We start from the raw sequence: 27,237 nt of genomic DNA, 5'->3' as shown, positions 1-27,237 counted from the left end.
TTTTTAATGTTTGCAAACACCCAAAATGTGTTAACCTGTGTAGTTATCTACCACTGGTATCTATAACCTCAACATTTTCTAAAACCATATAAGTTATATGTGTAAGTGGAAAGCCTCTTCTTTATTTTTGCTTCTTAATCTTCTCCATAATGTGGACACTGATCACAGCAATCACCATGATGATCAGACCAACAGAAAACACGACTGTCTTCACCACACAGATGGAGATACCTGCAGACATGAGCAGAAATAATGAAACACACTAAGTAAATTCAAAGTACAGTTTCTTTTATCTGACTCAAGAAATCTTTTACATTTCAGAAATACAGTTAATTTATTTCTGAATGTATCCCAACTGTATTCAGCATTCCAGAGGAAAAAGCAAGTGACTATTGTGATTATTTGACTAAATTAGATTTAGGGATTGAGGGAGGACTGAGGTTTATATACAGTTAGGTCCATATATATTTGGACACTTTATTGAAACATATTCTAATTACAGTTATATAATGGACATGGAACTTAATGTGTCCCACAGTCTTTTTAAAGGGGCCAAACGTAATTGGACAATTGACTCGAAGGTCATTTCATGGGCAGGTGTGAGCAATTCCTTTGTATGTTTTTATCAATTAAGCAGATAAAAGGCCTGGAGCTGATCTAAGGTGTGGTGCTTGTGTTTGGAACATTTTGCTGTCAACAGACAACATGCAGTCAAAGGAGCTCTCCATGCAGGTGAAACAACATCCTTAAGCTGCAAAAACAGAAAAATCCCATTTGAGAAACGGCTTTAAGATTAGGAGTGGCAAAATCTACAATTTCGTACATCCTGAGAAAGAAAGAAAGCACTGATGAACTCAGCAATAAAGAGAAGACGGGCCCACAAACAAACAGCAACTGAAAGCCTCTGTAGTAAAGACCTGGCAGAGCATAAAAAAGGAGAAAACCCAAAATCTGATGATGTCCATGAGTTCAAGACTTCAGGGTGTCATTTCCAGCAAAGTATTAGAAATTAACATTTTATTTTCAGTTATTCAACTTTTCCAATTAATCTTGAGCTCCTGAAATGAATTCATTGTAAGGAGCTAAAGAATTTTCATTCCTCACATTTTATACAGTCTTTTTGTTCAACCGGCTGAATTAAAGCTTAAAGTCTGCACTTCAACTACATCTGAGTTGTTTCATTTAAATTCATTGTGGTAATGTACAGAACCAATTTAGATTGATCTAATTTAATTGTGACCTGGTTGCTATAGTTACAAATGACTTATTTATTTAATAAATAGGCACAAATAAAAGCATTAGAGATTGTGATGGGCAGCTTTTGTTGTCATCCTTAAAAATCTAATGCTGTGGAGTGAAGGGTCAGACAACACAGGAGGTTTAGCCTTTTCCTCCAACTTTATTGACCACCAAACATGAACTGAACACATTGCGCGCAAAACCCAGCAAAACCCCTCACCTGGGTGTGACCCCTCTGGTGGGCCACCACAATGCAAGTTTTTGCCATCGACCTTACACTCTAGTATTCAGAATATTTTAGATTTTCTCATCAAAAGAAAGATAATAACTGTCAAATTTGGTGATATACATATGGAATACTTCTCATGCCAACTATTGTTAACCAGAATTATTCAAGCAGTCAACTACTACTAAAGGTATTTAACACAGGTTTTGAGATTGACACAAGCTTGAAAATTTCTGGTAACTTCTGAGTGGATGTGCTCATTATAGGACAGCTGATTGGTTACAACTGCCCCAACAAAGGGTCAAGACATGATTTTGCAGAATGTACAAATGAATGTGATGTCTTTGAATCTTACCTGGTTTTTCCTTGCAATAACGTTTAATGTCCTTCTTAGTCTGTTCCACGCTCACTTGGTTGCTGTGATTACAGACGATTAAGTCTTGCTGCAAATTGACAGTGAGATTGGAAGAATAGGTTTGGGCTTTAAAGCTTCCTTTCTCTACCAGAGAGCAGTTTTGGGCATCACATGTGAAAATGCTGCTGATTTGAGAATCCACTGTGCTGCAGGTCACAGTGAGGTTACAGGAGTCTGAACTGCCAGACACAGAGTCCACTGTCAGGTCAACTGGAGAAACTGCATCTGAAGAGTAACAGGCATAAAGAGATTTATGTTGTATCACCATTTCAAAAAGATAATGAAAACAGAAACCTACCTTGGACTATGACCTTGTATTCAGCTACCTTTTGGTCTTCATAGCTAACCATGAATGCAGTATAATCTCCACTGTCACTGTGTTGCACATTCTTTAATAACAACCCATAATTTTGCCTGAAGAGCTCAGCCCTTCCTTCATATTTGTCAAACACAACTGGATCATTATTAAAACCACATTTAGCTACATTGTTAGTTTTATTACATTTCCAGATCAATTCAGTTTTTTTGTCTAGTACAACAGATTTCTTTATATCCAGGTGTAAGTCCTTTCCACGGAGGAGAAACACATGTTGGAGCCCTAAAAGAAAAGAAAAACAACAAACCTGATATCAGAATCATCTTATTAACATGCAACTGGAAGTCTCTCAAATTAAATACAGTATTTTTTTTAGTATTTTTATTATTGTTTTGTCAACATTTTTATATAATCTGTTTATATGTTGATAAATAAACACATTTATTAGTGCAAATATCTTTAATTGTTATTCAGCTGTAATAAAAACCCTTACACCAATCAGACATCTCTAAACTTAATATAGATTTGTGTGTAACTTGCCCCACATCGTCCTTCAGTTACTGTTTGTTGAGATAATTTCCAACAATAAAATGTGGACTTCACAGATAAACCTTCTCGTGAAAATCAGTTCCTATTAGAAGTTATGACTTCCACACAACTTTGGATGGTGCACCTCTAATATCTAGAGTTGCCCAAATTCATTAAACTATCTCTGCTTCCCTCCATGACAGAAATAGGGAAGCTACAACCCCAAACCTTACAGAATGGGTCTGCTCCCAGACCACATCAAAGAACCAAACCACAAATCGGCCATGAAGGAGTCAACAATGAAAAATGAAATGAAGACTGAGATAAAGTTATAAAACATTTGAAATCCTTACTCTTAGTATTTCAGACCCTAACTGTCTGCTTGAACATTACACAGTATTTCCTGTTTATCTTTTTTTTTAGTTTAAAAGCAAAGACTAATTTTGTCTAAATAACTCAGACTGTCCTTCACATGTGTCAAACATGATTGCATCTTTATAATAATAGTTACCAACATTGTTAGTGGTAGTAAATTAAGTTTATTTTTGTCTACTACAACAGGTTTCTTTATGTCCACATGTAAGTTCTATTAAGTACAAACATGTTCTCAGACCCTATAAAGACATAAAAATCATGTATTCACACGTTGTTTGATTTATTATATTTATATTGTTTTTTTATTATCATTGGAAATTATTGGACAATTAGTTGTTTTACAATAAATTATTAGGCAGCTCTAATAGCTTTCATAGCAGGGTAAGATTTTACAGTTTTTCTCATGTGGTGTTGAATGGTCAAAGTATGAAAAGATGGCAGCAGTTACTCCTCATCTGTGTCTGAAATCATCCTGGAACTGCAGTGTTCAATGCTTCTAAAGTTCTGTATTGAAAGCTTTGGTTGTGCTGGTTTTATTTTCTCTCAGAACCAGGAAACCTTCTAGCACACAAACCGAGTCACTGCGAGAAAGAGGAAGTGACTATTTTAGATGGACTAACTTGTCAAAGCTTATTCCGCCTGTCAAAGACACAGCTCCGATTAAACTGTGATGTACTTTGAGACATTAATCAAGTCTTTCATCCGCTGCAATAAAATAACAGATATCTTTTGTAGTGAACACTACTATAAAAGAAAACATTTGCACTTTCCATCTTTGTTAGTTCTGTCCCTGTTGAATTAAGGAAGCGGTTGCAATATACTTCTACTATATGTGTGCTAATATCTAGACATTTTTTTCCTACCTTCAGCCTCAGTGCAGGACAGCAACACAAGAATCACAAAGAAAAACATTCTAGAGTCTCGAGGTTTCTCTGAAACGCAACAACATGGAAGTGTTTTATACCACTGACAGCAAAACAGGGTCAGCCCCTCATACCCTTCTAACGATTGCGTTGTTCCTCTAGACTTGACACAGACCAACAGTGCACAAGTGAACTATCTTTGAGCTGTGCCAGTTGTCGATCTGACATAGCCATGGTTTCACAGCACACTGCCTTTGACTCCATGGCTACTAATGCTCAATTTTTACCAGAGTCAGTGGAGTAGTCAGCTGGGAGAGAGCGGTGGTTAGAACACCCATCAGGCTCTATCTAAGCCTTGCATTGTCTACTGGATAAGTGACTTTTTAAGCAGAGGGCCCATCCAGACTACCTGTATTGGGGTACTGGTCCCACAAAACCGACAAACATTAAAATAGCACAAAAACACTATTAATCTGTATATTTTCTGCTCGGCAATCAAATTCAAATTCAAATTTTATTTGTCACATACACAGTCATACATAGTACGATATGTAGTGAAATGCTTGGACAACTGCTCGTGACCTAAAGAAAACAAAAAGGAAAAGGCTATGAATAAGATAGGAAATAAATATGAAAAATTAAAAAGGGTAAATTTAACTAGGAAGGAATAAAATATAAATTAAGGTTAAAAATGAAATAACTGTACAACACACTGGGAAAGAATAAGATAAAATATATAAATTAAATTGAAAATAAAATAACTGTACAACAAAATACACAATATAGAACTATATAAGAATGTATGAACAAAATACCCAAGAAGTATAAATAAATATATACACAATAACAGCAGCAGTGATTTAAGTGATGAAGTGAAAACAATGTCCAGAATGTCCAGTGTGTGTGTAAGAACCATATGTGTGGGTCAGTACTGTGTGGTGGTGTGATTGAGAGACCGTATCGCCTGCGGGAAGAAGCTCCTCCTCAGTCTCTCTGTGTTGGTCTTCAGGGAGCGGAATCGCTTTCCTGACCTCAACAGAGAGAACAGTCTGTTGTTGGGATGGCTGAGGTCCTTCACGATCTTCCTGGCCTTGGTCCAGCACCGCCTGCTGTAGATTGAGTGCAGGTCAGGGAGCTCGGAGCGGATGGTGCGCTCAGCTGATCGCACAACCCTCTGTAGAGCTCGTCTGTCCTGCATGGTGCTGTTCCCGAACCAGGTTAAGATGTTTCCCGTCAGGATGCTCTCTATGGTGCACGAGTAAAAGTTCCTGAGCACCTTGGAGGGCAGTTGGAAGTCTCTCAAGCGTCTGAGGTGGTAGAGACGCTGACGGGCCTTTTTCACCACGGTGTTGATGTGACAGGACCATGACAGGTCCTGCGTGATGTGAACTCCGAGGTATTTGAAGCTGTCCACTCTCTCCACTGGGCACTCGTTGATGACAGGGGTCTGGTAGTTCCTCTCCTGCTTAGTGCTGAAGTCCACTATCAGCTCCTTTGTCTTACTGACGTTTAGAAGGAGGTTGTTCCTGCCTTTGTAGCCTGCCTCCAAAGTCACCCTCTACCCTATGTGGGTGATATCAAAGAAGTCCATATTCCAAAGTCAAAAACCTGCTTAGCCTCCCAAATACTTTTTCCCTGAGATAAAAGCCTCAACAACATTTTTAACACCAGCAAAAAGCATTTTTATTCACAAATTAGGCATTTGGCGGAATTTGTTAATGGGTAATAAAAATGAAAATGTATTATTGTTATTGATCAGTGTCTTAACTTTCCCCATGAACTACAGAAAGGACAACAATATAAACATGATGATTGAAATTGTTTCAGGGTATCTGATTTTTTACGTTTAATATTGAAGTTTAATCTACTTTAATCAGCTGGAAAACTGCATTCGAGTGTGAGTTAATAAAGATGCTAAAAAGCATTGAAGTGTGGTCAGGTCCGCCATTTGTGCTACAAGCTGCATTTGCAGTGATACCAAATTCCTCTTTAGGCTGTAACACCCTTTAGGTTTTGCATGTTAAGCAAAAATGCTTGCACAAAAAAACAAAACAAAAAAAAAAACAGACGTCTAATACAAGAAAAAGGAAGTTGCATCTTTTCACAGATTGAGAACAAGAAAGAGAAATAAAAGTAGCATAACAAGAGAGAAGTTTGCTTTTGCCATACTTCAGTTTGCACCCCAGTCTCGTAACCTATTCCAGTAGATCTGAATTTCAGCTGAATTCAGCTGTTAAAACAAAATTTACATGGTTTTGTGTTTTTTTCCCATATTTTTATTACAAAATAATGTTAAAAATATGACTGTATTTCAACAAAAGCACTTGCAAAATTATTCTCTTAAAAGAATCTTTATGATATAATGACTGTAGTTCAATATGCAGACAGTATATAATAAAAATATAGTTTTAGTTCGCACGTGTTTTCAGTCAAAGAATAGGATACAATTAAAGGTTTGCTCTTTGCATGTTTGCGATTTTTGTCTTAGTGTTCAGTTTGAGATAAACTGAACTGACAAAAAGAAGCATCAATAATTTCTGTAGGTTTTAACAGTTAATCATTCATCATTTCATCTAAAAGAAAAATGTTGAAGCCATGAAGTGTTTTGCACAGAGCTACAGGGCCACGCTCCGTCTCAAAGCTGTGTTGTTTAAGAACTTTGAAACTTGACAACAATTTTGTATGTGAATTTAAACATGAGACATGATTTTTTGGGACACTTGAAAAATTGTCAGCATATTGAATATGTAACTTGCTGCATTTGGAAAGATACCCAATTTTCATCTCAGATATATTTTTGAACCCTTTTTTCATTCTTAGGTTACTTTGAATGTTAAATGATGGTGTCAGTGTCTCATTAACATTTAGAATAATACAAAGAAGACACCAATCAAAGCAGAATCGGTAACTTCTAAAATATCAGAGATTGATAGGTTGGTCTTTGATGATTTTAAATGAGCTTTGAAGCTGAAATCATTTCTTTTTTTATTCTTGGGTTTACAACTTAGTAGTAGTTATCAGTTGATTCCCTCACACTGAAGAAACATCTTAATGCTGCTTTCTGGAATAGGAATCAGAAATGCTTCTTTTGTGTTTGCTATCATTATAAAATCTCAGAAAACAGCTTTATAAGGATCAACAAGTATTTTATTCACAAAATGATGCAGAGTCTTGACTTTTGACTATTTCATCAAAAATAATTGGTAACGCTATCATAGATGGTTTGAGGAGTTCTTTTCAAGCAAGTTTGCATTGACATCTATGTGCAGTGGGTAAGCACTGCAAAATTTATTTTTCTTTCTTAAATTTCTCTGCAGTGATGACAGTGATTTAACATGTTTGCCATGCATGTCTTGTGGAGCGTTTGTTATGTTTACATTCAACATTCAGAAAATTAACGGAATTAAATGTGCAAATGTCTATACTTACAAAACATTTGCAATGCCTAATTTTGTGCTATATAACAAAAAACGGTATCTGCATAAAAATTAGCAAACCCCCAAAATGTGTTAACCTGTGTAGTTATCTACCACTGGTATCTATAACTTCAACATTTTCTAAAAGTGTATTAGCTATTTGTGTACGTGGAAAGCCTCTTCTTTATTTTCACTTCTTAATCTTCTCCATAATGTGGACACTGATCACAGCAATCACCATGATGATCAGACCAACAGAGAACACGAATGTCTTCACCACACAGATGGAGATACCTGCAGACATGAGCAGAAATAATGAAACACACTAAGTAAATTCAAAGTACAGTTTCTTTTGTCTGACTCAAGAAATCTTTTACATTTCAGAAATACAGTTAATTTATTTCTGAATGTATCCCAACTGTATTTAGCATTCCAGAGTGTAAATGGCCACGGCAGACCCAGGTGCACGTTCATGCTTTGCAGCATACTTTATTAATACTTTCATGGTTGCTGTACATTCGCACCCAGAGCTGCAGCTCTCCCGCTGCCAGCTCAACATAGTAACAACAACCCCAACCACAGGACCCAGTATAATATTTAAGTCGGCGGGGCGTGATTGCAGATGCCGTGCAGGTGCGTCCGCCTTCCCTGCATGGCACCGCAGGCCACGCCCCGCCACACAGAGAAAAAGCGAGCCTTTATTGTGACTAAATTAGATTCCAAAAAATATTCAAAACCAAAAGGCAGCATCACTAGGACATTCACAGGACTGACAGCAAACAACACGGAGTGCAGCAAGTGACACCATGACAGAGGACACATTGAGGACTGAAGTGTATCTACAGTTAGGTCCATATATATTTGGACACTGACACATTTTTTTTTACATGTTTACTGAAACATATTCCAATTGTAGTTATATGATGGACATGGACATAATTTGTAGACTCAGCTTGCATGAAGGGTTTAGGAGTTTTAGCTCCTTAACATGTCCCACACTCTTTTTAAAGAGACCAAACATAATTGGACAATTGACTCGAAGGCTATTTCATGGACAGGTGTGAGCAATTCCTTCGTATATCAATTAAGCAGATAAAAGGCCTGGAGCTGATCTAAGGTGTGGTGCTTGTGTTTGGAACATTTTGCTGTCAACAGACAACATGCAGTCAAAGGAGCTCTCCATGCAGGTGAAACAACATCCTTAAGCTGCAAAAACAGAAAAATCCCATTTGAGAAAATACTACAATATTAGGAGGAGTGGCAAAATCAACAATTTGGTTCATCCTGAGAAATAACGAAAGAAAGCACTAGTCAACTCAGCAATACAAAACAACCTGGATGTCCACGGAAGACAACAGTGGTGGCTAATCACAGAATCGTTTTTACAGCCAACAAAGTGAACAACAAACTCCAGGAGGTAGAAGTATCTAGGTCTACCATAAAGAGAAGAAAGGCCCACAAACAAACAGCAACTGAAAGCCTCTGCAGTAAAAACCTGGCAGAGCAACAAAAGGAGAAAACCCAGCATCTGGTGATGTCCATGAGTTGAAGACTTCATGGTGTCACTGCCAGCAAAGTATTAGAAATGAACATTTTCTTTTCAGTTATTTTTCAATTCATTGTGAGGAACTAAAAAAAATTTAGTTCCTCACAATGAATTTCTATTGTTACAACGCCGTTACCGTTACTAACAAGAAAATGCGGTCACGTTACTATTTTTCAACAAACAGACGGTTGAAGCTTCATTCATCTTACCGCACGTAATATCAGTTGCATGGAAGTAGCTGACTACATAAGTAATCTGGGCGCTACAGCTTTAAGCAGCTGCGCGTGCTCCCGCGGACGGCAATCACTTTCTGCCCAACGATCAATTTTTGCCACAACACCTGGAGCTAGAGGGCAAAACAATCGCATGATTGCTGCTGTTTGACTGAGGAAGAATAAAGTAGTCGTGGTAAGCCAATCACATGACCACTTTAAGATGACAAAGCAACAAGGTGATATTTGCCAGTTTTTAAATTGTGTTGATAGGCCACGTAAAACCAGAGTCATGATAAACAATATATACACGTGTTTTTTCCTGAATAGTTTTGTCACGTTTACTGTCTAAGGACAGCGCTAGCGAGCATTCTCTGCTTATGAGCAAAAAATAAAAAAACTAAAAACAGCCCTTTCGTGTTGGTGGAAAAATGTACAATGTTGACCAATGAAAAAGTGCTATGGCAACATGACATTTGGTTGTTTAGAAAGAGGAGGAAGTTTTAGGAGTGATGGAGAGAGAGAGAGTTTGGAGATGTGAGAGATTTTAGTTTAGCGTGTTTGGAGTGTGTAGTTAAAATGCTGTTTTGTGTAGTTAGAGTGTTGTGTTGTGGATAGTTTGGTGTTGTGTGTCAGAACAATGAGGTGACAATTCAAGTATTTGGACTGGATTGTGGGTGCTTTCTATCACAATCCAAAGATATGTAATTAGACATGGGGACAACATACAAACATCACACAGCAAGTCCTTTAAAAATCTGGTTATTTCAGTTTTTCATTCATTATTATGAACTTTATTCTCACCTGTCTCTGTTTCACAGTAAGATTTGAGCACCTTCATGGTCTGATTCCAGCTCACTTGGTTGCTGTGATTACAGTAAATGGTGTCTTGCTGCAGGTAAACACTTAAAGAGGAAAATTCTTTTGTGGCTTTCAAATCCTTTTCTTCTGCATGAGAGCAGATTTTACCATCACATCTAAAACTACTGCTGATGTTAAAGTCCACTGTGCTGCAGGTCACAGTCAGGTTACAGGAGTCTGAGCTTTTGGACACTGACTCTACTGTCAGTTTGGCAGGAGTGGCTGGATCTGGGGAACAAGAGGTGTGAAAGTATTAAAAATAGGCCTATGATTTGTGAACATTTCAAAGTAATAATGAAAATAGAAACCTACCTTGAACTATGACCTTGTATTCAGCTACCCTTTGCTCTTGTTCCCTGACCACAACTGCTTTATAATCTCCACTGTCACTGTGTTGAACATTCTTTAATTTCAAAGAGCAATTTGGTCCAAACACCTCAACCTTTCCTGCATATTTGTTATACACGACTGGATCATTATTAAAAACACATTTAGCTATATTGTTACTGGAATTAACTTTCCAGAACAATTCTGTCTGTTCGTCAAGTTTAAAAGGTTTCTCTGTATCCAAGTGTAAGTCGTTTCCATGCAGCACAAACACATGTTGGAGACCTAAAAGAAAAGGAAAAACAAAAAATATCAGTCACGAACATCCAGCTGCAATTATGTTAAATCAAAATCAAACACAAATGCAACACAAAAAGGACCTGACACAGCGTTGCAGTGTTGTGAAGATTTTGGTTCTTTTGTTATATTTTTTTCACCGCAGCTTTTCACCTGCCTTCTGCTGCTCTGCACACCTTTGGTCAGGTCCTGGTAGCCTACTCACACAGGGGGAGGGATGAGTTTGTGATGGACACCATCTTTGTTGGTCAACCTCCCCTGACACCACCTGCTGCTCTTCCCTATTGTTTGATTATTTTCATTATTGTTTAGTCACAGCTAACTGCTTGGGTTTTTAGCATCCACCAAACAATAATCAGTTTCACATTTCAGATAAAGCTGTTGTGGAAAACCTGAACTTGTTATGAGATACAGCTTCCATCTCACTTCGGACAGCCCACCTCTCATATCTTGAGATATGACCAAATATATCAAGTCTTATTACCAGTTTTGGGTAAGTTACTTTAAATTAGTAACTTAGTTACATTACTAGTTACTTCTATCAAAAGTAACTCAGTTATTTCAAGTTACTCGTTACTTTCAAAGTAACTAGTTACTAGGGAAGGTAATTTTGGTTATTCTCAGAATTCTCTTGTTAATGTGTTGCTTCCGTAACTGGATACCCAGCAAGACTGCCAGTCTTCTAGCTTGCTTACTTGCCACAAGTGCACTGTGCCACCTACCAATAGAAAGGAAAAAATAATGTGCTTATTTCCACGAGAGAAATCCCATGCCTGGACCATCGCCATGATTCTAGCCTACGTCACAGCATCATGTGCGCTTTTTACATCCAACACGAAAACTGCAGTCGTGGTGCTTTCGATTGTACTCAGAACTTGGAAATTCTGCCTTCCAAATAGAAAGATGTAAGCAACACTAGACTGAAGGTGAGCTGCATACAGGGCTGGACTGGGACAAAAAATCGGCCTGGGCATTTTGACTAGAGACCAGCCCACCATTATAGGAAAAATCATACAGTCTTTGAATGAAAACAAACGCTGTTGTGACAGTGATGTACACTGTTTTGATTGTATATATGCATCAATCTATCAATCGTTTCTTGTAAGATTCAGATAATTATTTAATAAAAGCTAGATATTTTAAATGAGAATAAGAAAGAAAAGTATTTCTTTGTTCCCTGTTAATGCCCTACCTGACCCCTGGCAAAACTGGGGGTTTACAAGTACAAGTAACGCGTTACTGCCCATCTCTGGTCCCTACACTGCTTATTACTAAATTAACAGCTGTGAAAGAGTTCCAGCAATCTTTCATTCTAGTTTATACGTCAACCAAAGGTCAGGACAGTTAGGATTACTTTGAAAGTTGCATTCTTGGCCTCCCACACATTTAAAAAAACATATTTGTCATTTTTTTGTCCACCCCCACCTTTCAACTTTCTGATTCTCTGATTCAGTGCTCAGTGAGATAAAATTATTATAGTGGGTAACTGTTTTTTTCATTAGTGTTGATGTTGTAAGTGTTGTCACCAAATTTAACCAAAAATCATCAATGAAGGAATCAACCATGAAAAATTAAAAGAAGACTGAGATAAAGTTATACAACATTTGAAAGCCTTAATGTTAGACCCAAACTGTCTGTTTCCAGTCTGCAACTCCTCCTATCCTTCACCACTGTCAAACACTATTGCATCTTGATAATAACTGTTTTTTGGTAGTAAATTAAGTTTCTATTTCACTACTACAACAGATGGCGGATGAAGTCTGTTCCATGAAGTACAAGCACATTTTCAGACCCTATAAAGACCTAAAGAGACACGTAAGACGTAAAGTCTTCTACTCACACCTGATTTGTTTTAATTATTTTTATAGTGTTTGTTTTTATCATGATTGGAAATTAATGGGGAATTTGTTGCTTTACAATGAATTATTAAACAGCTCTAATACCTCTTTTATAGCAGGGTAAGATTTTACACAGTTCAGTGTTTTTAAGAGGTCAAAATATGAAAAGTTGTTAGCAGTTGCTCCTCATCTGTGCCTGAAATCAGCCTTAAACTACGATGTTGTTTTGAACTTTTCAGATAAATGTATCTTATACTCTTTGCTTGAAATAGCAAACATATAACTCATATAACAGGACAGTGCTTAATAATTCTCAAAATTCTCCATTTAAACTACTTCTCTTTTATCAATTCAATAGCACATCTTCACCCAGGACAGAGAACTATTTTGAAAAACATTATCTGAGACACAGTGACATTTCTTCCATAATGTTTTCTTCCTCCCCTCTCACCTAAAACAAAATTGGCCTGTTAGGACACACTGGTTTACCAGGGTACATAAGCTCATTGGATGTCCTTCCGATGTGTTGGTTTTATTTTCTTTCAGAACCAGGAAGCAGAGTGACGGCAAGAAAGAGGAAGTGACTATTTTTAGATGGACTAACTTGTCAGAGCTTATTCAGCCTGTCAAAGACACAGCTCTGATTAAACTCTTGACTAATGTAGTTTGAGACATTAATCAAGTCTTTTACCTTCTGCAATAAATTGAAAGATACGTTTTGTAGTGAACACGTTCATCGTTGTCAGTTCTGTCCCTGTTGAATTAAAGAAGCAGTTGTTATATACTGCTACTATATGTGTGCTAATATTTAGACATTTTTTTCCTACCTTCAGCCTCAGTGCAGGACAGCAACACAAGAATCACAAAGAAAAACATTCTAGAGTCTCGAGGTTTCTCTGAAATGTAACAACGTGGAAGTGTTTTACACCACTGACAGCAGAACAGGGTCAGCCCCTTCTCACAGCTGCATTCTTCCTCTATACAGACCAACAGTGCAAAAGTGAACTATCTGTGAGCTGTGCTAGTTTTAGCTCTGAGATAGCCATGGTTTCACAGTAACACTACCTTTGAGCAGAAAGAGACAACAAAACAGAAGCCATGACTCAGTCTGACCCGTATCAGCCTGCACGAACAAACTTTTATTCTTCTTCCTGCAGATTTTTGGGGTCATGTGTGAGAGTTGGTGAGCTAAGGTGCGAGTCCCGTGCACTGCAAGTCACGATGAGATTACAGGAGTTTTAAAGACAGAGTCCAATCAGGCCGATCAAAGCAGAAGAGGTAATATGATGATCTGAATGCATTTAAGCTGCAGGAATTGACTTCATGAAATATCAGATATCTGTGGGTTTTTGATTGATAATGTAAAATTCTGGATTGAGTTCTTGCTGGAATTGTCCTATACAGTAGTTATGAATGTCACCAAAATCCCCCCAACCAAACATAAATGAGAAACGTTTATATGAGTGCTGAGTATTTGTATATGTGTGCATGAGGGTGGGAATGCCTGTTTGTCTGTGTTTATATGTCAGGTCGGGTCTTACACTCCACCTCTCTGGGAACTCCCAGGCCCTCCAAAGGCCTATCTCCCCTCACCACACTCCCTGCCGGTGACTGATGCCCTCAGGGGTCGGTGTGTTGGTGGTTCTTGGTGTCCGGGGCTGGGCGCTCAGGTATGTACTAGCTCACTCCCGGTGACTACTTGGCGGGGCCTGGTGCCCGTTGCTCGGTCAGGCCTCTTCCGGGGCAAAGGGGGCCCTCGGGCCTCCGGGCCTGCGGCTCGCTTCACTCTGGCACGCCACTGCAACCCCCTCAGGCTTCTGCTTCATGGCAACTGGGTGACCCCTCATCTGGGGCTCTCCTCAGCTCTTCCCAGGAGGGTGGCACGGATGCCCCTCCGGTGGTCCTCCTTGGGCTCTCGCACTCTGGGGCCTCTGGATGTCTGGAGCCTGGATCTCCTCCATGCCTGCTTCATGCCCTGGGGGATGGGGCTATGGCTCTCTACATCCTCTAGCAGACCATTACATGGGGAAACCTTTTGAATACAAGCGCGCTGATCCACACAGGTGTGCACACGGGTGTTCACTGTTCATAGACATAAACTACACCTCTATTGACTGCTATTTCCAAGCACATTGTGGGCTGTCGGTCCTGCTTGCTACACAATAATATTCAATATTTAGTATTTACTGCTGTGTACACTTAGCTACAGTGGGGCAAAAAAGTATTTAGTCAGCCACCGATTGTGCAAGTTCCCCCACTTAAAATGATGACAGAGGTCAGTAATTTGCACCAGAGGTACACTTCAACTGTGAGAGACAGAATGTGAAAAAAAAATCCATGAATCCACATGGTAGGATTTGTAAAGAATTTATTCGTAAATTAGGGTGGAAAATAAGTATTTGGTCACCTCAAACAAGGAAAATCTCTGGCCCTCACAGACCTGTAACGTCTTCTGTAAGAAGCTTTTCTGTCCCCCACTCGTTACCTGTATGAATGGCACCTGTTTGAACTCATCATCTGTATAAAAGACACCTGTCCACAGCCTCAAACAGTCAGACTCCAAACTCCGCCATGGCCAAGACCAAAGAGCTTTCGAAGGACACCAGGAAAAGTATTGTAGACCTGCACCAGACTGGGAAGAGTGAATCTACAATAGGCAAGCAGCTTGGTGTGAAAAAATCAACTGTGGGAGCAATCATCAGAAAATGGAAGACATACAAGACCACTGATAATCTCCCTCGATCTGGGGCTCCACGCAAGATCTCATCCCGTGGGGTCAAAATGATCATGAGAATGGTGAGCAAAGATCCCAGAACCACACGGGGGGACCTGGTGAATGACCTGCAGAGAGCTGGGACCAAAGTAACAAAGGTCACCATCAGTAACACACTACAACGGCAGGGAATCAAATCCCGCAGTGCCAGACGTGTTCCGCTGCTGAAGCCAGTGCATGTCCAGGCCCGTCTGAAGTTTGCCAGAGAGCACATGGATGATACAGCAGAGGATTGGGAGAATGTCATGTGGTCAGATGAAACCAAAGTAGAACTTTTTGGTATAAACTCAACTCGTCGTGTTTGGAGGACGAAGAATACTGAGTTGCATCCCAAGAACACCATACCTACTGTGAAGCATGGGGGTGGAAACATCATGCTATGGGGCTGTTTTTCTGCCAAGGAGACAGGACGACTGATCCGTGTTAAGGACAGAATGATTGGGGCCATGTATTGTGAGATTTTGAGCCAAAACCTCCTTCCATCAGTGAGAACTTTGAAGATGAAACGAGGCTGGGTCTTCCAACATGACAATGATCCAAAACACACCGCCCGGGCAACAAAGGAGTGGCTCCGTAAGAAGCATTTGAAAGTCCTGGAGTGGCCTAGCCAGTCTCCAGACCTCAACCCCATAGAAAATCTGTGGCGGGAGTTGAAAGTCCGTGTTGCTCGGCGACAGCCCCAAAACATCACTGCTCTCGAGAAGATCTGCATGGAGGAATGGGCCAAAATACCAGCTACTGTGTGTGCAAACCTGGTAAAGACCTATAGTAAACGTTTGACCTCTGTTATTGCCAACAAAGGTTATGTTACAAAGTATTGAGTTGTATTTTTGTTATTGACCAAATACTTATTTTCCACCCTGATTTACGAATAAATTCTTTACAAATCCTACCATGTGGATTCATGGATTTTTTTTTTCACATTCTGTCTCTCACAGTTGAAGTGTACCTCTGGTGCAAATTACTGACCTCTGTCATCATTTTAGGTGGGGGAACTTGCACAATCGGTGGCTGACTAAATACTTTTTTGCCCCACTGTAGATTAACATGATGGTGTTGTGTTTAGTATGTTGCTCTGTTGGTTTTTTTTGCTTGTTTTCTCTTCTTTTTCTCTCAACAGGTGATCCAGGAGATTTTTTTTTCTCTTCTTTCTCTTTTTAAGCACCCTTTCTCACTGTCCCTCTTCCCTTCTGTTTTTCTTTTCCTTCATCTTTCTTTCTCCCTTTCCTATCCCTCAGTCATGTCTGTCCCGTCTGTAACAACTGAAAATAAAATCAAATAAATAATAACAACAAAGGTTGATCAAATGGACCAATACGGCAAGGCCGTGATGATCCATTTCATAAAGTAAATCCATTGGGTATCCTTGTTGGTCTTCAGACAACAATTCTGACAGCTAAAGAACCAAATGGGACAGACAAAAAAAAAAAAGAGAGAAACGTTTATATATTAACAGCTGAAAATAAAATTTCTAAACTTATGATCTCCCTGCAGCCCACATCACAAGTCACTCGCTGCCCTCTTCTGGTTACATTGAAGAAAGTTCAGGGTTTGGCAAATCTGATCACGCCGCCATCTTCCTCATGCCAAAATACAAACAAAGGCTGAAACAGGAAGTTCCGGTTCAGAGGAAGGTCGCGCGCTGGACGGATCAATCGGTGGCCGCGTTACAGGACGCACTCGATGACGCAGACTGGGGCATGTTCAGAAACAGCTCCGACGATGACGTCAACGTGTTTACGGAAGCGGTTGTGGGATTCATCGGGAAACTAGCGGATGATACCGTGGAGACAAAGACTATCACAACGTTTCCCAACCAGAAGCCGTGGGTGGATAAAACCATCCGCGACGCTCTGAGATCCCGCACCGCTGCCTACAACACGGGACTCATGACGGGGGACATGGACCCGTACAAAGCCGCGTCATATAACGTGCGGAGGGCGGTGAAAGAGGCGAAGCAGCGCTACGGGAGGAAACTAGAGTCACAACTCCAACAGAGTGACTCTAGGAGCCTGTGGCGGGGACTAAGGACAGTAACGGACTATAAAGCACCAACAACCGGTATGACGAACGCGGCCGTGACTCTGGCAGACGAGCTGAACACTTTCTATGCTCGCTTCGAGGCTGCAGCTAAGGTCTCCAACAATGCTAGTGTTAGCGGCGCTAACGGCTGCAGACAGGAAGATACTGCCAGCACCGGAAACGTGCTCGTCATCTCCGAGCATGAAGTAAGGAGAGCCTTCAAAAGAGTGAACACCAGGAAAGCAGCAGGACCAGACGGCATCCCAGGTCGTATCCTAAGAGACTGCGCATACCAGCTAGCTCCTGTGTTCACTGAGATATTCAACATCTCTTTATCTCAGTCGGTGATCCCCACATGCTTCAAAGAGTCCATCATTGTTCCTGTCCCGAAGAAACCCCATCCTGCTTCTCTCAATGACTATCGCCCTGTAGCCCTCACCTCAGTAGTGATGAAGTGCTTTGAACGCCTGGTCAGAGACTTCATCATTTCTTCACTACCAGACACACTGGACCCACTACAGTTCGCTTACCGTCCAAATCGTTCCACAGACGATGCCATCTCTCATCTCCTCCACACATCACTCACTCACTTGGACACTAGAAGGGGGAATTATGTTAAAATGCTCTTCATAGACTACAGCTCTGCATTTAACACCATAATTCCCTCCACACTCACCACCAAGCTGGAGCATCTGGGACTCAGCTCATCTATGTGTCAGTGGATCTCCAACTTCCTAACTGGCAGACCACAGGCAGTAAGGATGGGCGGACATGTCTCAACTTTGGATGGTGCACCTCTAATATCTAGAGTTGCCCAAATTCATTAAACTATCTCTGCTTCCCTCCATGACAGAAATAGGGAAGCTACAACCCCAAACCTTACAGAATGGGTCTGCTCCCAGACCACGTCAAAGAACCAAACCACAAATCGGCCATGAAGGAGTCAACAATGAAAAATGAAATGAAGACTGAGATAAAGTTATAAAACATTTGAAATCCTTACTCTTAGTATTTCAGACCCTAACTGTCTGCTTGAACATTACACAGTATTTCCTGTTAATCTTTTTTTTTAGGTTAAAAGCAAAGACTAATTTTGTCTAAATAACTCAGACTGTCCTTCACATGTGTCAAACATCATTGCATCTTTATAATAATAGTTACCAACATTGTTAGTGGTAGTAAATTAAGTTTATTTTTGTCTACTACAACAGGTTTCTTTATGTCCACATGTAAGTTCTATTAAGTACAAACATGTTCTCAGACCCTATAAAGACATAAAAATCATGTATTCACACGTTGTTTGATTTATTATATTTATATTGTTTTTTTATTATCATTGGAAATTATTGGACAATTAGTTGTTTTACAATAAATTATTAGGCAGCTCTAATAGCTTTCATAGCAGGGTAAGATTTTACAGTTTTTCTCATGTGGTGTTGAATGGTCAAAGTATGAAAAGATGGCAGCAGTTACTCCTCATCTGTGTCTGAAATCATCCTGGAACTGCAGTGTTCAATGCTTCTAAAGTTCTGTATTGAAAGCTTTGGTTGTGCTGGTTTTATTTTCTCTCAGAACCAGGAAACCTTCTAGCACACAAACCGAGTCACTGCGAGAAAGAGGAAGTGACTATTTTAGATGGACTAACTTGTCAAAGCTTATTCCGCCTGTCAAAGACACAGCTCCGATTAAACTGTGATGTACTTTGAGACATTAATCAAGTCTTTCATCCGCTGCAATAAAATAACAGATATCTTTTGTAGTGAACACTACTATAAAAGAAAACATTTGCACTTTCCATCTTTGTTAGTTCTGTCCCTGTTGAATTAAGGAAGCGGTTGCAATATACTTCTACTATATGTGTGCTAATATCTAGACATTTTTTTCCTACCTTCAGCCTCAGTGCAGGACAGCAACACAAGAATCACAAAGAAAAACATTCTAGAGTCTCGAGGTTTCTCTGAAACGCAACAACATGGAAGTGTTTTATACCACTGACAGCAAAACAGGGTCAGCCCCTCATACCCTTCTAACGATTGCGTTGTTCCTCTAGACTTGACACAGACCAACAGTGCACAAGTGAACTATCTTTGAGCTGTGCCATACGGTGGCCCCTAGAGACAAAGCACGTACAAACTCCAAAACACTTACAAAATCCAAAACACGTGCAAAATCCAAAACACATGCAAGCTCCAAAACACTTACAAAATAAAAAACACATGCAAAAGACAAAACACGTACAAAATACAAAAAACATGCAAAATCCAAAACACGTACAAAATACAAAACACGTGCAAACTCCAAAGCACTTACAAAATCCAAAACACGTGCAAACTCCAAAACACGTACAAAATCCAAAACACTTGCAAACTCCAAAACACGTACAAAATACAAAACACATGCAAAATACAAAACACGTACAAAATACAAAACACGTACAATATACAAAACACGTGCAAAATACAAAACACATGCAAAATACAAAACACGTGCAAAATACAAAACACGTGCAAACTCCAAAACACTTACAAAATACAAAACACATGCAAAATACAAAACACATGCAAAATACAAAACACGTACAAAATCCAAAACACGTGCAAAATACAAAACACGTACAAAATACAAAATGCGTGCAAAATACAAAACACGTACAAAATCCAAAACACGTGCAAACTCCAAAACACATGCAAAATACAAAACACGTGCAAAATACAAAACACGTGCAAAATACAAAACACGTGCAAACCCCAAAACACGCGCAAACTCCAAAACACATGCAAAATTCAAAACACAACGGAAGTGCTCCAGGACGCTAGGGGCAGTGTTGAGCTTTTGTTACCTAGTAACTACACAAGCCAGGAAGTACCAATGACCGGATTTGGGGTCTGCAGCCTTAAAGGCCGCATTTTAAGGCCGATTATGTCACACCGACACGACAAAGACTGTCCCAATTCAAAGGCTGCTCGAAATGCGGCCCTCAAATGCGTCCTTAATTTCCCTGAATTTTAAGGATGGGTCTGTGTAGCCTTCATGGCCCAACATATCCCAGACTTCATAGCGCGGCGGTGGTTTGGATAATTTTGCCGAAAAAAAACGGTGGAAGCGGAGCGGACGAAGAGTAAACTTCCAGAAGTACTGAATATTATGTCACTTATTTATGCGCAAATTTTTTTATAATGAAGAACATTAAAACATTACTGTTGGCAACATGTCGGGAAAGTTATGTGACATTAGTGACGTTTGTACTAACTTGGTTTTAATGCCTTCACTTCAAAATATTCGCCGTTCAATAGCTGACTTTAATCTTACAGAGAATGTGATGATTTTATGCGTAATTAAAGTCAGTCATGTCAGTCAGCTGACGGTTCACTCCTTAAGCTGAAAGAAAGATGCTTTAATCACAGGAGTCACACATGTGTCCACTGTACCATCTGGGAACTCTTCTTGTTTAGCACTCGTAATGACACAAACACTAAATCCTCCTTCTCTGGTGCTGTTTTGTAGCAGTGTGTACACCTGAGACTGTCACCTGTCTGTCTGTCCTGCACTCTCTCTCTGTTTCTTTCTCTCTGATTGTGGAACCTGTGTAGTTATCTACCACTGGTATCTATAACTTCAACATTTTCTAAAAGTGTATTAGCTATGTGTGTACGTGGAAAGCCTCTTCTTTATTTTCACTTCTTAATCTTCTCCATAATGTGGACACTGATCACAGCAATCACCATGATGATCAGACCAACAGAGAACACGAATGTCTTCACCACACAGATGGAGATACCTGCAGACATGAGCAGAAATAATGAAACACACTAAGTAAATTCAAAGTACAGTTTCTTTTGTCTGACTCAAGAAATCTTTTACATTTCAGAAATACAGTTAATTTATTTCTGAATGTATCCCAACTGTATTTAGCATTCCAGAGTGTAAATGACCACGGCAGACCCAGGTGCACGTTCATGCTTTGCAGCATACTTTATTAATACTTTCATGGTTGCTGTACATTCGCACCCAGAGCTGCAGCTCTCCCGCTGCCAGCTCAACATAGCAACAAAAACCCCAACCACAGGACCCAATATAATATTTAAGTCGGCGGGGCGTGATTGCAGATGCCGTGCAGGTGCGTCCGCCTTCCCTGCATGGCACCGCAGGCCACGCCCCGCCACACAGAGAAAAAGCGAGCCTTTATTGTGACTAAATTAGATTCCAAAAAATATTCAAAACCAAAAGGCAGCATCACTAGGACATTCACAGGACTGACAGCAAACAACACGGAGTGCAGCAAGTGACACCATGACAGAGGACACATTGAGGACTGAAGTGTATCTACAGTTAGGTCCATATATATTTGGACACTGACACATTTTTTTTTACATGTTTACTGAAACATATTCCAATTGTAGTTATATGATGGACATGGACATAATTTGTAGACTCAGCTTGCATGAAGGGTTTAGGAGTTTTAGCTCCTTAACATGTCCCACACTCTTTTTAAAGAGACCAAACATAATTGGACAATTGACTCGAAGGCTATTTCATGGACAGGTGTGAGCAATTCCTTCGTATATCAATTAAGCAGATAAAAGGCCTGGAGCTGATCTAAGGTGTGGTGCTTGTGTTTGGAACATTTTGCTGTCAACAGACAACATGCAGTCAAAGGAGCTCTCCATGCAGGTGAAACAACATCCTTAAGCTGCAAAAACAGAAAAATCCCATTTGAGAAAATACTACAATATTAGGAGGAGTGGCAAAATCAACAATTTGGTTCATCCTGAGAAATAACGAAAGAAAGCACTAGTCAACTCAGCAATACAAAACAACCTGGATGTCCACGGAAGACAACAGTGGTGGCTAATCACAGAATCGTTTTTACAGCCAACAAAGTGAACAACAAACTCCAGGAGGTAGAAGTATCTAGGTCTACCATAAAGAGAAGAAAGGCCCACAAACAAACAGCGACTGAAAGCCTCTGCAGTAAAAACCTGGCAGAGCAACAACAGGAGAAAACCCAGCATCTGGTGATGTCCATGAGTTGAAGACTTCATGGTGTCACTGCCAGCAAAGTATTAGAAATTAACATTTTCTTTTCAGTTATTTTTCAATTCATTGTGAGGAACTAAAAAAAATTTAGTTCCTCACAATGAATTTCTATTGTTACAACGCCGTTACCGTTACTAACAAGAAAATGCGGTCACGTTACTATTTTTCAACAAACAGACGGTTGAAGCTTCATTCATCTTACCGCACGTAATATCAGTTGCATGGAAGTAGCTGACTACATAAGTAATCTGGGCCCTAAAGCTTTAAGCAGCTGCGCGTGCTCCCGCGGACGGCAATCACTTTCTGCCCAACGATCAATTTTTGCCACAACACCTGGAGCTAGAGGGCAAAACAATCGCATGATTGCTGCTGTTTGACTGAGGAAGAATAAAGTAGTCGTGGTAAGCCAATCACATGACCACTTTAAGATGACAAAGCAACAAGGTGATATTTGCCAGTTTTTAAATTGTGTTGATAGGCCACGTAAAACCAGAGTCATGATAAACAATATATACACGTGTTTTTTCCTGAATAGTTTCGTCACGTTTACTGTCTAAGGACAGCGCTAGCGAGCATTCTCTGCTTATGAGCAAAAAATAAAAAAACTAAAAACAGCCCTTTCGTGTTGGTGGAAAAATGTACAATGTTGACCAATGAAAAAGTGCTATGGCAACATGACATTTGGTTGTTTAGAAAGAGGAGGAAGTTTTAGGAGTGATGGAGAGAGAGAGAGTTTGGAGATGTGAGAGATTTTAGTTTAGCGTGTTTGGAGTGTGTAGTTAAAATGCTGTTTTGTGTAGTTAGAGTGTTGTGTTGTGGATAGTTTGGTGTTGTGTGTCAGAACAATGAGGTGACAATTCAAGTATTTGGACTGGATTGTGGGTGCTTTCTATCACAATCCAAAGATATGTAATTAGACATGGGGACAACATGCAAACATCACACAGCAAGTCCTTTAAAAATCTGGTTATTTCAGTTTTTCATTCATTATTATGAACTTTATTCTCACCTGTCTCTGTTTCACAGTAAGATTTGAGCACCTTCATGGTCTGATTCCAGCTCACTTGGTTGCTGTGATTACAGTAAATGGTGTCTTGCTGCAGGTAAACACTTAAAGAGGAAAATTCTTTTGTGGCTTTCAAATCCTTTTCTTCTGCATGAGAGCAGATTTTACCATCACATCTAAAACTACTGCTGATGTTAAAGTCCACTGTGCTGCAGGTCACAGTCAGGTTACAGGAGTCTGAGCTCTTGGACACAGACTCCACTGTCAGTTTGGCAGGAGTGGCTGGATCTGGGGAACAAGAGGTGTGAAAGTATTAAAAACAGGCCTATGACGTGTCAACATTTCAAAGTAATAATGAAAATAGAAACCTACCTTGAACTATGACCTTGTATTCAGCTACCCTTTGCTCTCGTTCGCCAACCACAACTGCTTTATAATCTCCACTGTCACTGTGTTGAACATTCTTTAATTTCAAAGAGCAATTTGGTCCAAACAGCTCAGCCCTTCCTGCATATTTGATATACACGACTGGATCTCTATTAAAACCACATCTAGCTATATTGTTACTGGAATTAACTTTCCAGAACAAATCTGTCTGTTCGTCAAGTTTAAAAGGTTTCTCTGTATCCAAGTGTAAGTCGTTTCCATGCAGCACAAACACATGTTGGAGACCTAAAAGAAAAGGAAAAACAAAAAATATCAGTCACGAACATCCAGCTGCAATTATGTTAAATCAAAATCAAACACAAATGCAACACAAAAAGGACCTGACACAGCGTTGCAGTGTTGTGAAGATTTTGGTTCTTTTGTTATATTTTTTTCACCGCAGCTTTTCACCTGCCTTCTGCTGCTCTGCACACCTTTGGTCAGGTCCTGGTAGCCTACTCACACAGGGGGAGGGATGAGTTTGTGATGGACACCATCTTTGTTGGTCAACCTCCCCTGACACCACCTGCTGCTCTTCCCTATTGTTTGATTATTTTCATTATTGTTTAGTCACAGCTAACTGCTTGGGTTTTTAGCATCCACCAAACAATAATCAGTTTCACATTTCAGATAAAGCTGTTGTGGAAAACCTGAACTTGTTATGAGATACAGCTTCCATCTCACTTCGGACAGCCCACCTCTCATATCTTGAGATATGACCAAATATATCAAGTCTTATTACCAGTTTTGGGTAAGTTACTTTAAATTAGTAACTTAGTTACATTACTAGTTACTTCTATCAAAAGTAACTCAGTTATTTCAAGTTACTCGTTACTTTCAAAGTAACTAGTTACTAGGGAAGGTAATTTTGGTTATTCTCAGAATTCTCTTGTTAATGTGTTGCTTCCGTAACTGGATACCCAGCAAGACTGCCAGTCTTCTAGCTTGCTTACTTGCCACAAGTGCACTGTGCCACCTACCAATAGAAAGGAAAAAATAATGTGCTTATTTCCACGAGAGAAATCCCATGCCTGGACCATCGCCATGATTCTAGCCTACGTCACAGCATCATGTGCGCTTTTTACATCCAACACGAAAACTGCAGTCGTGGTGCTTTCGATTGTACTCAGAACTTGGAAATTCTGCCTTCCAAATAGAAAGATGTAAGCAACACTAGACTGAAGGTGAGCTGCATACAGGGCTGGACTGGGACAAAAAATCGGCCTGGGCATTTTGACTAGAGACCAGCCCACCATTATAGGAAAAATCATACAGTCTTTGAATGAAAACAAACGCTGTTGTGACAGTGATGTACACTGTTTTGATTGTATATATGCATCAACCTATCAATCGTTTCTTGTAAGATTCAGATAATTATTTAATAAAAGCTAGATATTTTAAATGAGAATAAGAAAGAAAAGTATTTCTTTGTTCCCTGTTAATGCCCTACCTGACCCCTGGCAAAACTGGGGGTTTACAAGTACAAGTAACGCGTTACTGCCCATCTCTGGTCCCTACACTGCTTATTACTAAATTAACAGCTGTGAAAGAGTTCCAGCAATCTTTCATTCTAGTTTATACGTCAACCAAAGGTCAGGACAGTTAGGATTACTTTGAAAGTTGCATTCTTGGCCTCCCACACATTTAAAAAAACATATTTGTCATTTTTTTGTCCACCCCCACCTTTCAACTTTCTGATTCTCTGATTTAGTGCTCAGTGAGATAAAATTATTATAGTGGGTAACTGTTTTTTTCATTAGTGTTGATGTTGTAAGTGTTGTCACCAAATTTAACCAAAAATCATCAATGAAGGAATCAACCATGAAAAATTAAAAGAAGACTGAGATAAAGTTATACAACATTTGAAAGCCTTAATGTTAGACCCAAACTGTCTGTTTCCAGTCTGCAACTCCTCCTATCCTTCACCACTGTCAAACACTATTGCATCTTGATAATAACTGTTTTTTGGTAGTAAATTAAGTTTCTATTTCACTACTACAACAGATGGCGGATGAAGTCTGTTCCATGAAGTACAAGCACATTTTCAGACCCTATAAAGACCTAAAGAGACACGTAAGACGTAAAGTCTTCTACTCACACCTGATTTGTTTTAATTATTTTTATAGTGTTTGTTTTTATCATGATTGGAAATTAATGGGGAATTTGTTGCTTTACAATGAATTATTAAACAGCTCTAATACCTCTTTTATAGCAGGGTAAGATTTTACACAGTTCAGTGTTTTTAAGAGGTCAAAATATGAAAAGTTGTTAGCAGTTGCTCCTCATCTGTGCCTGAAATCAGCCTTAAACTGCGATGTTGTTTTGAACTTTTCAGATAAATGTATCTTATACTCTTTGCTTGAAATAGCAAACATATAACTCATATAACAGGACAGTGCTTAATAATTCTCAAAATTCTCCATTTAAACTACTTCTCTTTTATCAATTCAATAGCACATCTTCACCCAGGACAGAGAACTATTTTGAAAAACATTATCTGAGACACAGTGACATTTCTTCCATAATGTTTTCTTCCTCCCCTCTCACCTAAAACAAAATTGGCCTGTTAGGACACACTGGTTTACCAGGGTACATAAGCTCATTGGATGTGCTTCGGATGTGTTGGTTTTATTTTCTTTCAGAACCAGGAAGCAGAGTGACTGCAAGAAAGAGGAAGTGACTATTTTTAGATGGACTAACTTGTCAGAGCTTATTCAGCCTGTCAAAGACACAGCTCTGATTAAACTCTTGACTAATGTAGTTTGAGACATTAATCAAGTCTTTTACCTTCTGCAATAAATTGAAAGATACGTTTTGTAGTGAACACTATTATAAAAGAAAACATTTGAACTTTTCATCGTTGTCAGTTCTGTCCCTGTTGAATTAAAGAAGCAGTTGTTATATACTGCTACTATATGTGTGCTAATATTTAGACATTTTTTTCCTACCTTCAGCCTCAGTGCAGGACAGCAACACAACAATCACAAAGAAAAACATTCTAGAGTCTCGAGGTTTCTCTGAAATGCAACAACGTGGAAGTGTTTTACACCACTGACAGCAGAACAGGGTCAGCCCCTTCTCACAACTCTGTTCTTCCTCTAAACAGACCAACAGTGCAAAAGTGAACTATCTGTGAGCTGTGCTAGTTTTAGCTCTGAGATAGCCACGGTTTCACAGTAACACTACCTTTGAGCAGAAAGAGACAACAAAACAGAAGCCATGACTCAGTCTGACCCGTATCAGCCTGCACGAACAAACTTTTATTCTTCTTCCTGCAGATTTTTGGGGTAATGTGTGAGAGTTAGTGAGCTAAGGTGCGAGTCCCGTGCACTGCAAGTCACGATGAGATTACAGGAGTTTTAAAGACAGAGTCCAATCAAGCCGATCAAAGCAGAAGAGGTCTGATCTGAATGCATTTAAGCTGCAGGAATTGACTTCATGAAATATCAGGATATCTGTGGGTTTTTCATTGATAATGTAAAATTCTGGATTGAGTTCTTGCTGGAATTGTCCT

At 39.5% G+C, this 27,237-nt stretch overlaps 3 protein-coding genes across 7 annotated transcripts; all 3 read right to left on the bottom strand.

Annotated features, from left to right (window-relative positions):
* Positions 1–15: 15 nt before the first annotated feature.
* On the bottom strand, positions 16–4,462 carry LOC146553212 (uncharacterized). Its single transcript, XM_085253815.1, has 4 exons — positions 3,963–4,462; positions 2,179–2,478; positions 1,821–2,105; positions 16–231 (listed from the first exon to the last, which is right to left on the bottom strand). The coding sequence occupies exons 1-4, from the start codon at positions 4,009–4,011 to the stop codon at positions 122–124; spliced, it is 744 nt and encodes a 247-aa protein (XP_085109941.1). The 5' UTR covers positions 4,012–4,462; the 3' UTR covers positions 16–121.
* On the bottom strand, positions 4,454–19,984 carry LOC146553211 (uncharacterized). 4 transcript variants are annotated; one of them, XM_085253806.1, is made up of 5 exons: positions 13,287–13,999; positions 13,151–13,213; positions 10,310–10,609; positions 9,941–10,225; positions 4,454–7,672 (listed from the first exon to the last, which is right to left on the bottom strand). In XM_085253806.1, exons 1-5 carry the CDS (start codon positions 13,333–13,335, stop codon positions 7,569–7,571), a joined length of 801 nt encoding a protein of 266 aa, XP_085109932.1. In that variant the 5' UTR covers positions 13,336–13,999; the 3' UTR covers positions 4,454–7,568. The 4 variants fall into 4 exon arrangements, with proteins under 4 accessions (XP_085109932.1, XP_085109934.1, XP_085109933.1 ...); XM_085253809.1 differs by lacking the exon at positions 4,454–7,672 and adding an exon at positions 7,680–8,584; XM_085253808.1 differs by lacking the exons at positions 13,151–13,213; positions 13,287–13,999 and adding an exon at positions 19,143–19,984.
* Positions 19,985–19,988: 4 nt separating this feature from the next.
* LOC146553210 (SLAM family member 5-like) lies at positions 19,989–26,749 on the bottom strand. Of its 2 annotated transcripts, none has more exons than XM_085253816.1 (4): positions 26,672–26,749; positions 23,670–23,969; positions 23,301–23,585; positions 19,989–21,032 (listed from the first exon to the last, which is right to left on the bottom strand). In XM_085253816.1, exons 1-4 carry the CDS (start codon positions 26,718–26,720, stop codon positions 20,929–20,931), a joined length of 738 nt encoding a protein of 245 aa, XP_085109942.1. In that variant the 5' UTR covers positions 26,721–26,749; the 3' UTR covers positions 19,989–20,928. The 2 variants fall into 2 exon arrangements, with proteins under 2 accessions (XP_085109942.1, XP_085109943.1); XM_085253817.1 differs by lacking the exon at positions 19,989–21,032 and adding an exon at positions 21,039–21,944.
* Between the last annotated feature and the right edge of the window lie 488 nt (positions 26,750–27,237).

This window comes from Mchenga conophoros, linkage group LG18, assembly GCF_057382185.1.
Source record: "Mchenga conophoros isolate Kocher_MC1m ecotype Shallow Benthic linkage group LG18, M_conophoros_male_GT1.1, whole genome shotgun sequence".
Lineage (NCBI taxonomy): Eukaryota > Metazoa > Chordata > Actinopteri > Cichliformes > Cichlidae > Mchenga > Mchenga conophoros.
This window is presented reverse-complemented; position numbering and strand designations above follow the sequence as displayed.

Bases quoted from the DNA above. Each gene is read 5' to 3' on its own strand.
- LOC146553212 (XM_085253815.1), bottom strand. From the start codon at position 4,011: ATGTTTTTCTTTGTGATTCTTGTGTTGCTGTCCTGCACTGAGGCTGAA. The intron at 2,106-2,178 runs GTAGGTTTCTGT...GTTACTCTTCAG, and splicing joins ATACAAGGTCATAGTCCAAG to ATGCAGTTTCTCCAGTTGAC. The intron at 232-1,820 runs GTAAGATTCAAA...TCATGTCTGCAG, and splicing joins TTATTGCAAGGAAAAACCAG to GTATCTCCATCTGTGTGGTG.
- LOC146553211 (XM_085253806.1), bottom strand. From the start codon at position 13,335: ATGTTTTTCTTTGTGATTCTTGTGTTGCTGTCCTGCACTGAGGCTGAA. The intron at 10,610-13,150 runs GTAAAAGACTTG...CTTTTCTTTTAG, and splicing joins CTTTCAATTTATTGCAGAAG to GTCTCCAACATGTGTTTGTG. The intron at 10,226-10,309 runs GTAGGTTTCTAT...CTTGTTCCCCAG, and splicing joins ATACAAGGTCATAGTTCAAG to ATCCAGCCACTCCTGCCAAA.
- LOC146553210 (XM_085253816.1), bottom strand. From the start codon at position 26,720: ATGTTTTTCTTTGTGATTGTTGTGTTGCTGTCCTGCACTGAGGCTGAA. The intron at 23,970-26,671 runs GTAGGAAAAAAA...CTTTTCTTTTAG, and splicing joins GTCCTGCACTGAGGCTGAAG to GTCTCCAACATGTGTTTGTG. The intron at 21,033-23,300 runs GTGAGAATAAAG...TCATGTCTGCAG, and splicing joins TTACTGTGAAACAGAGACAG to GTATCTCCATCTGTGTGGTG.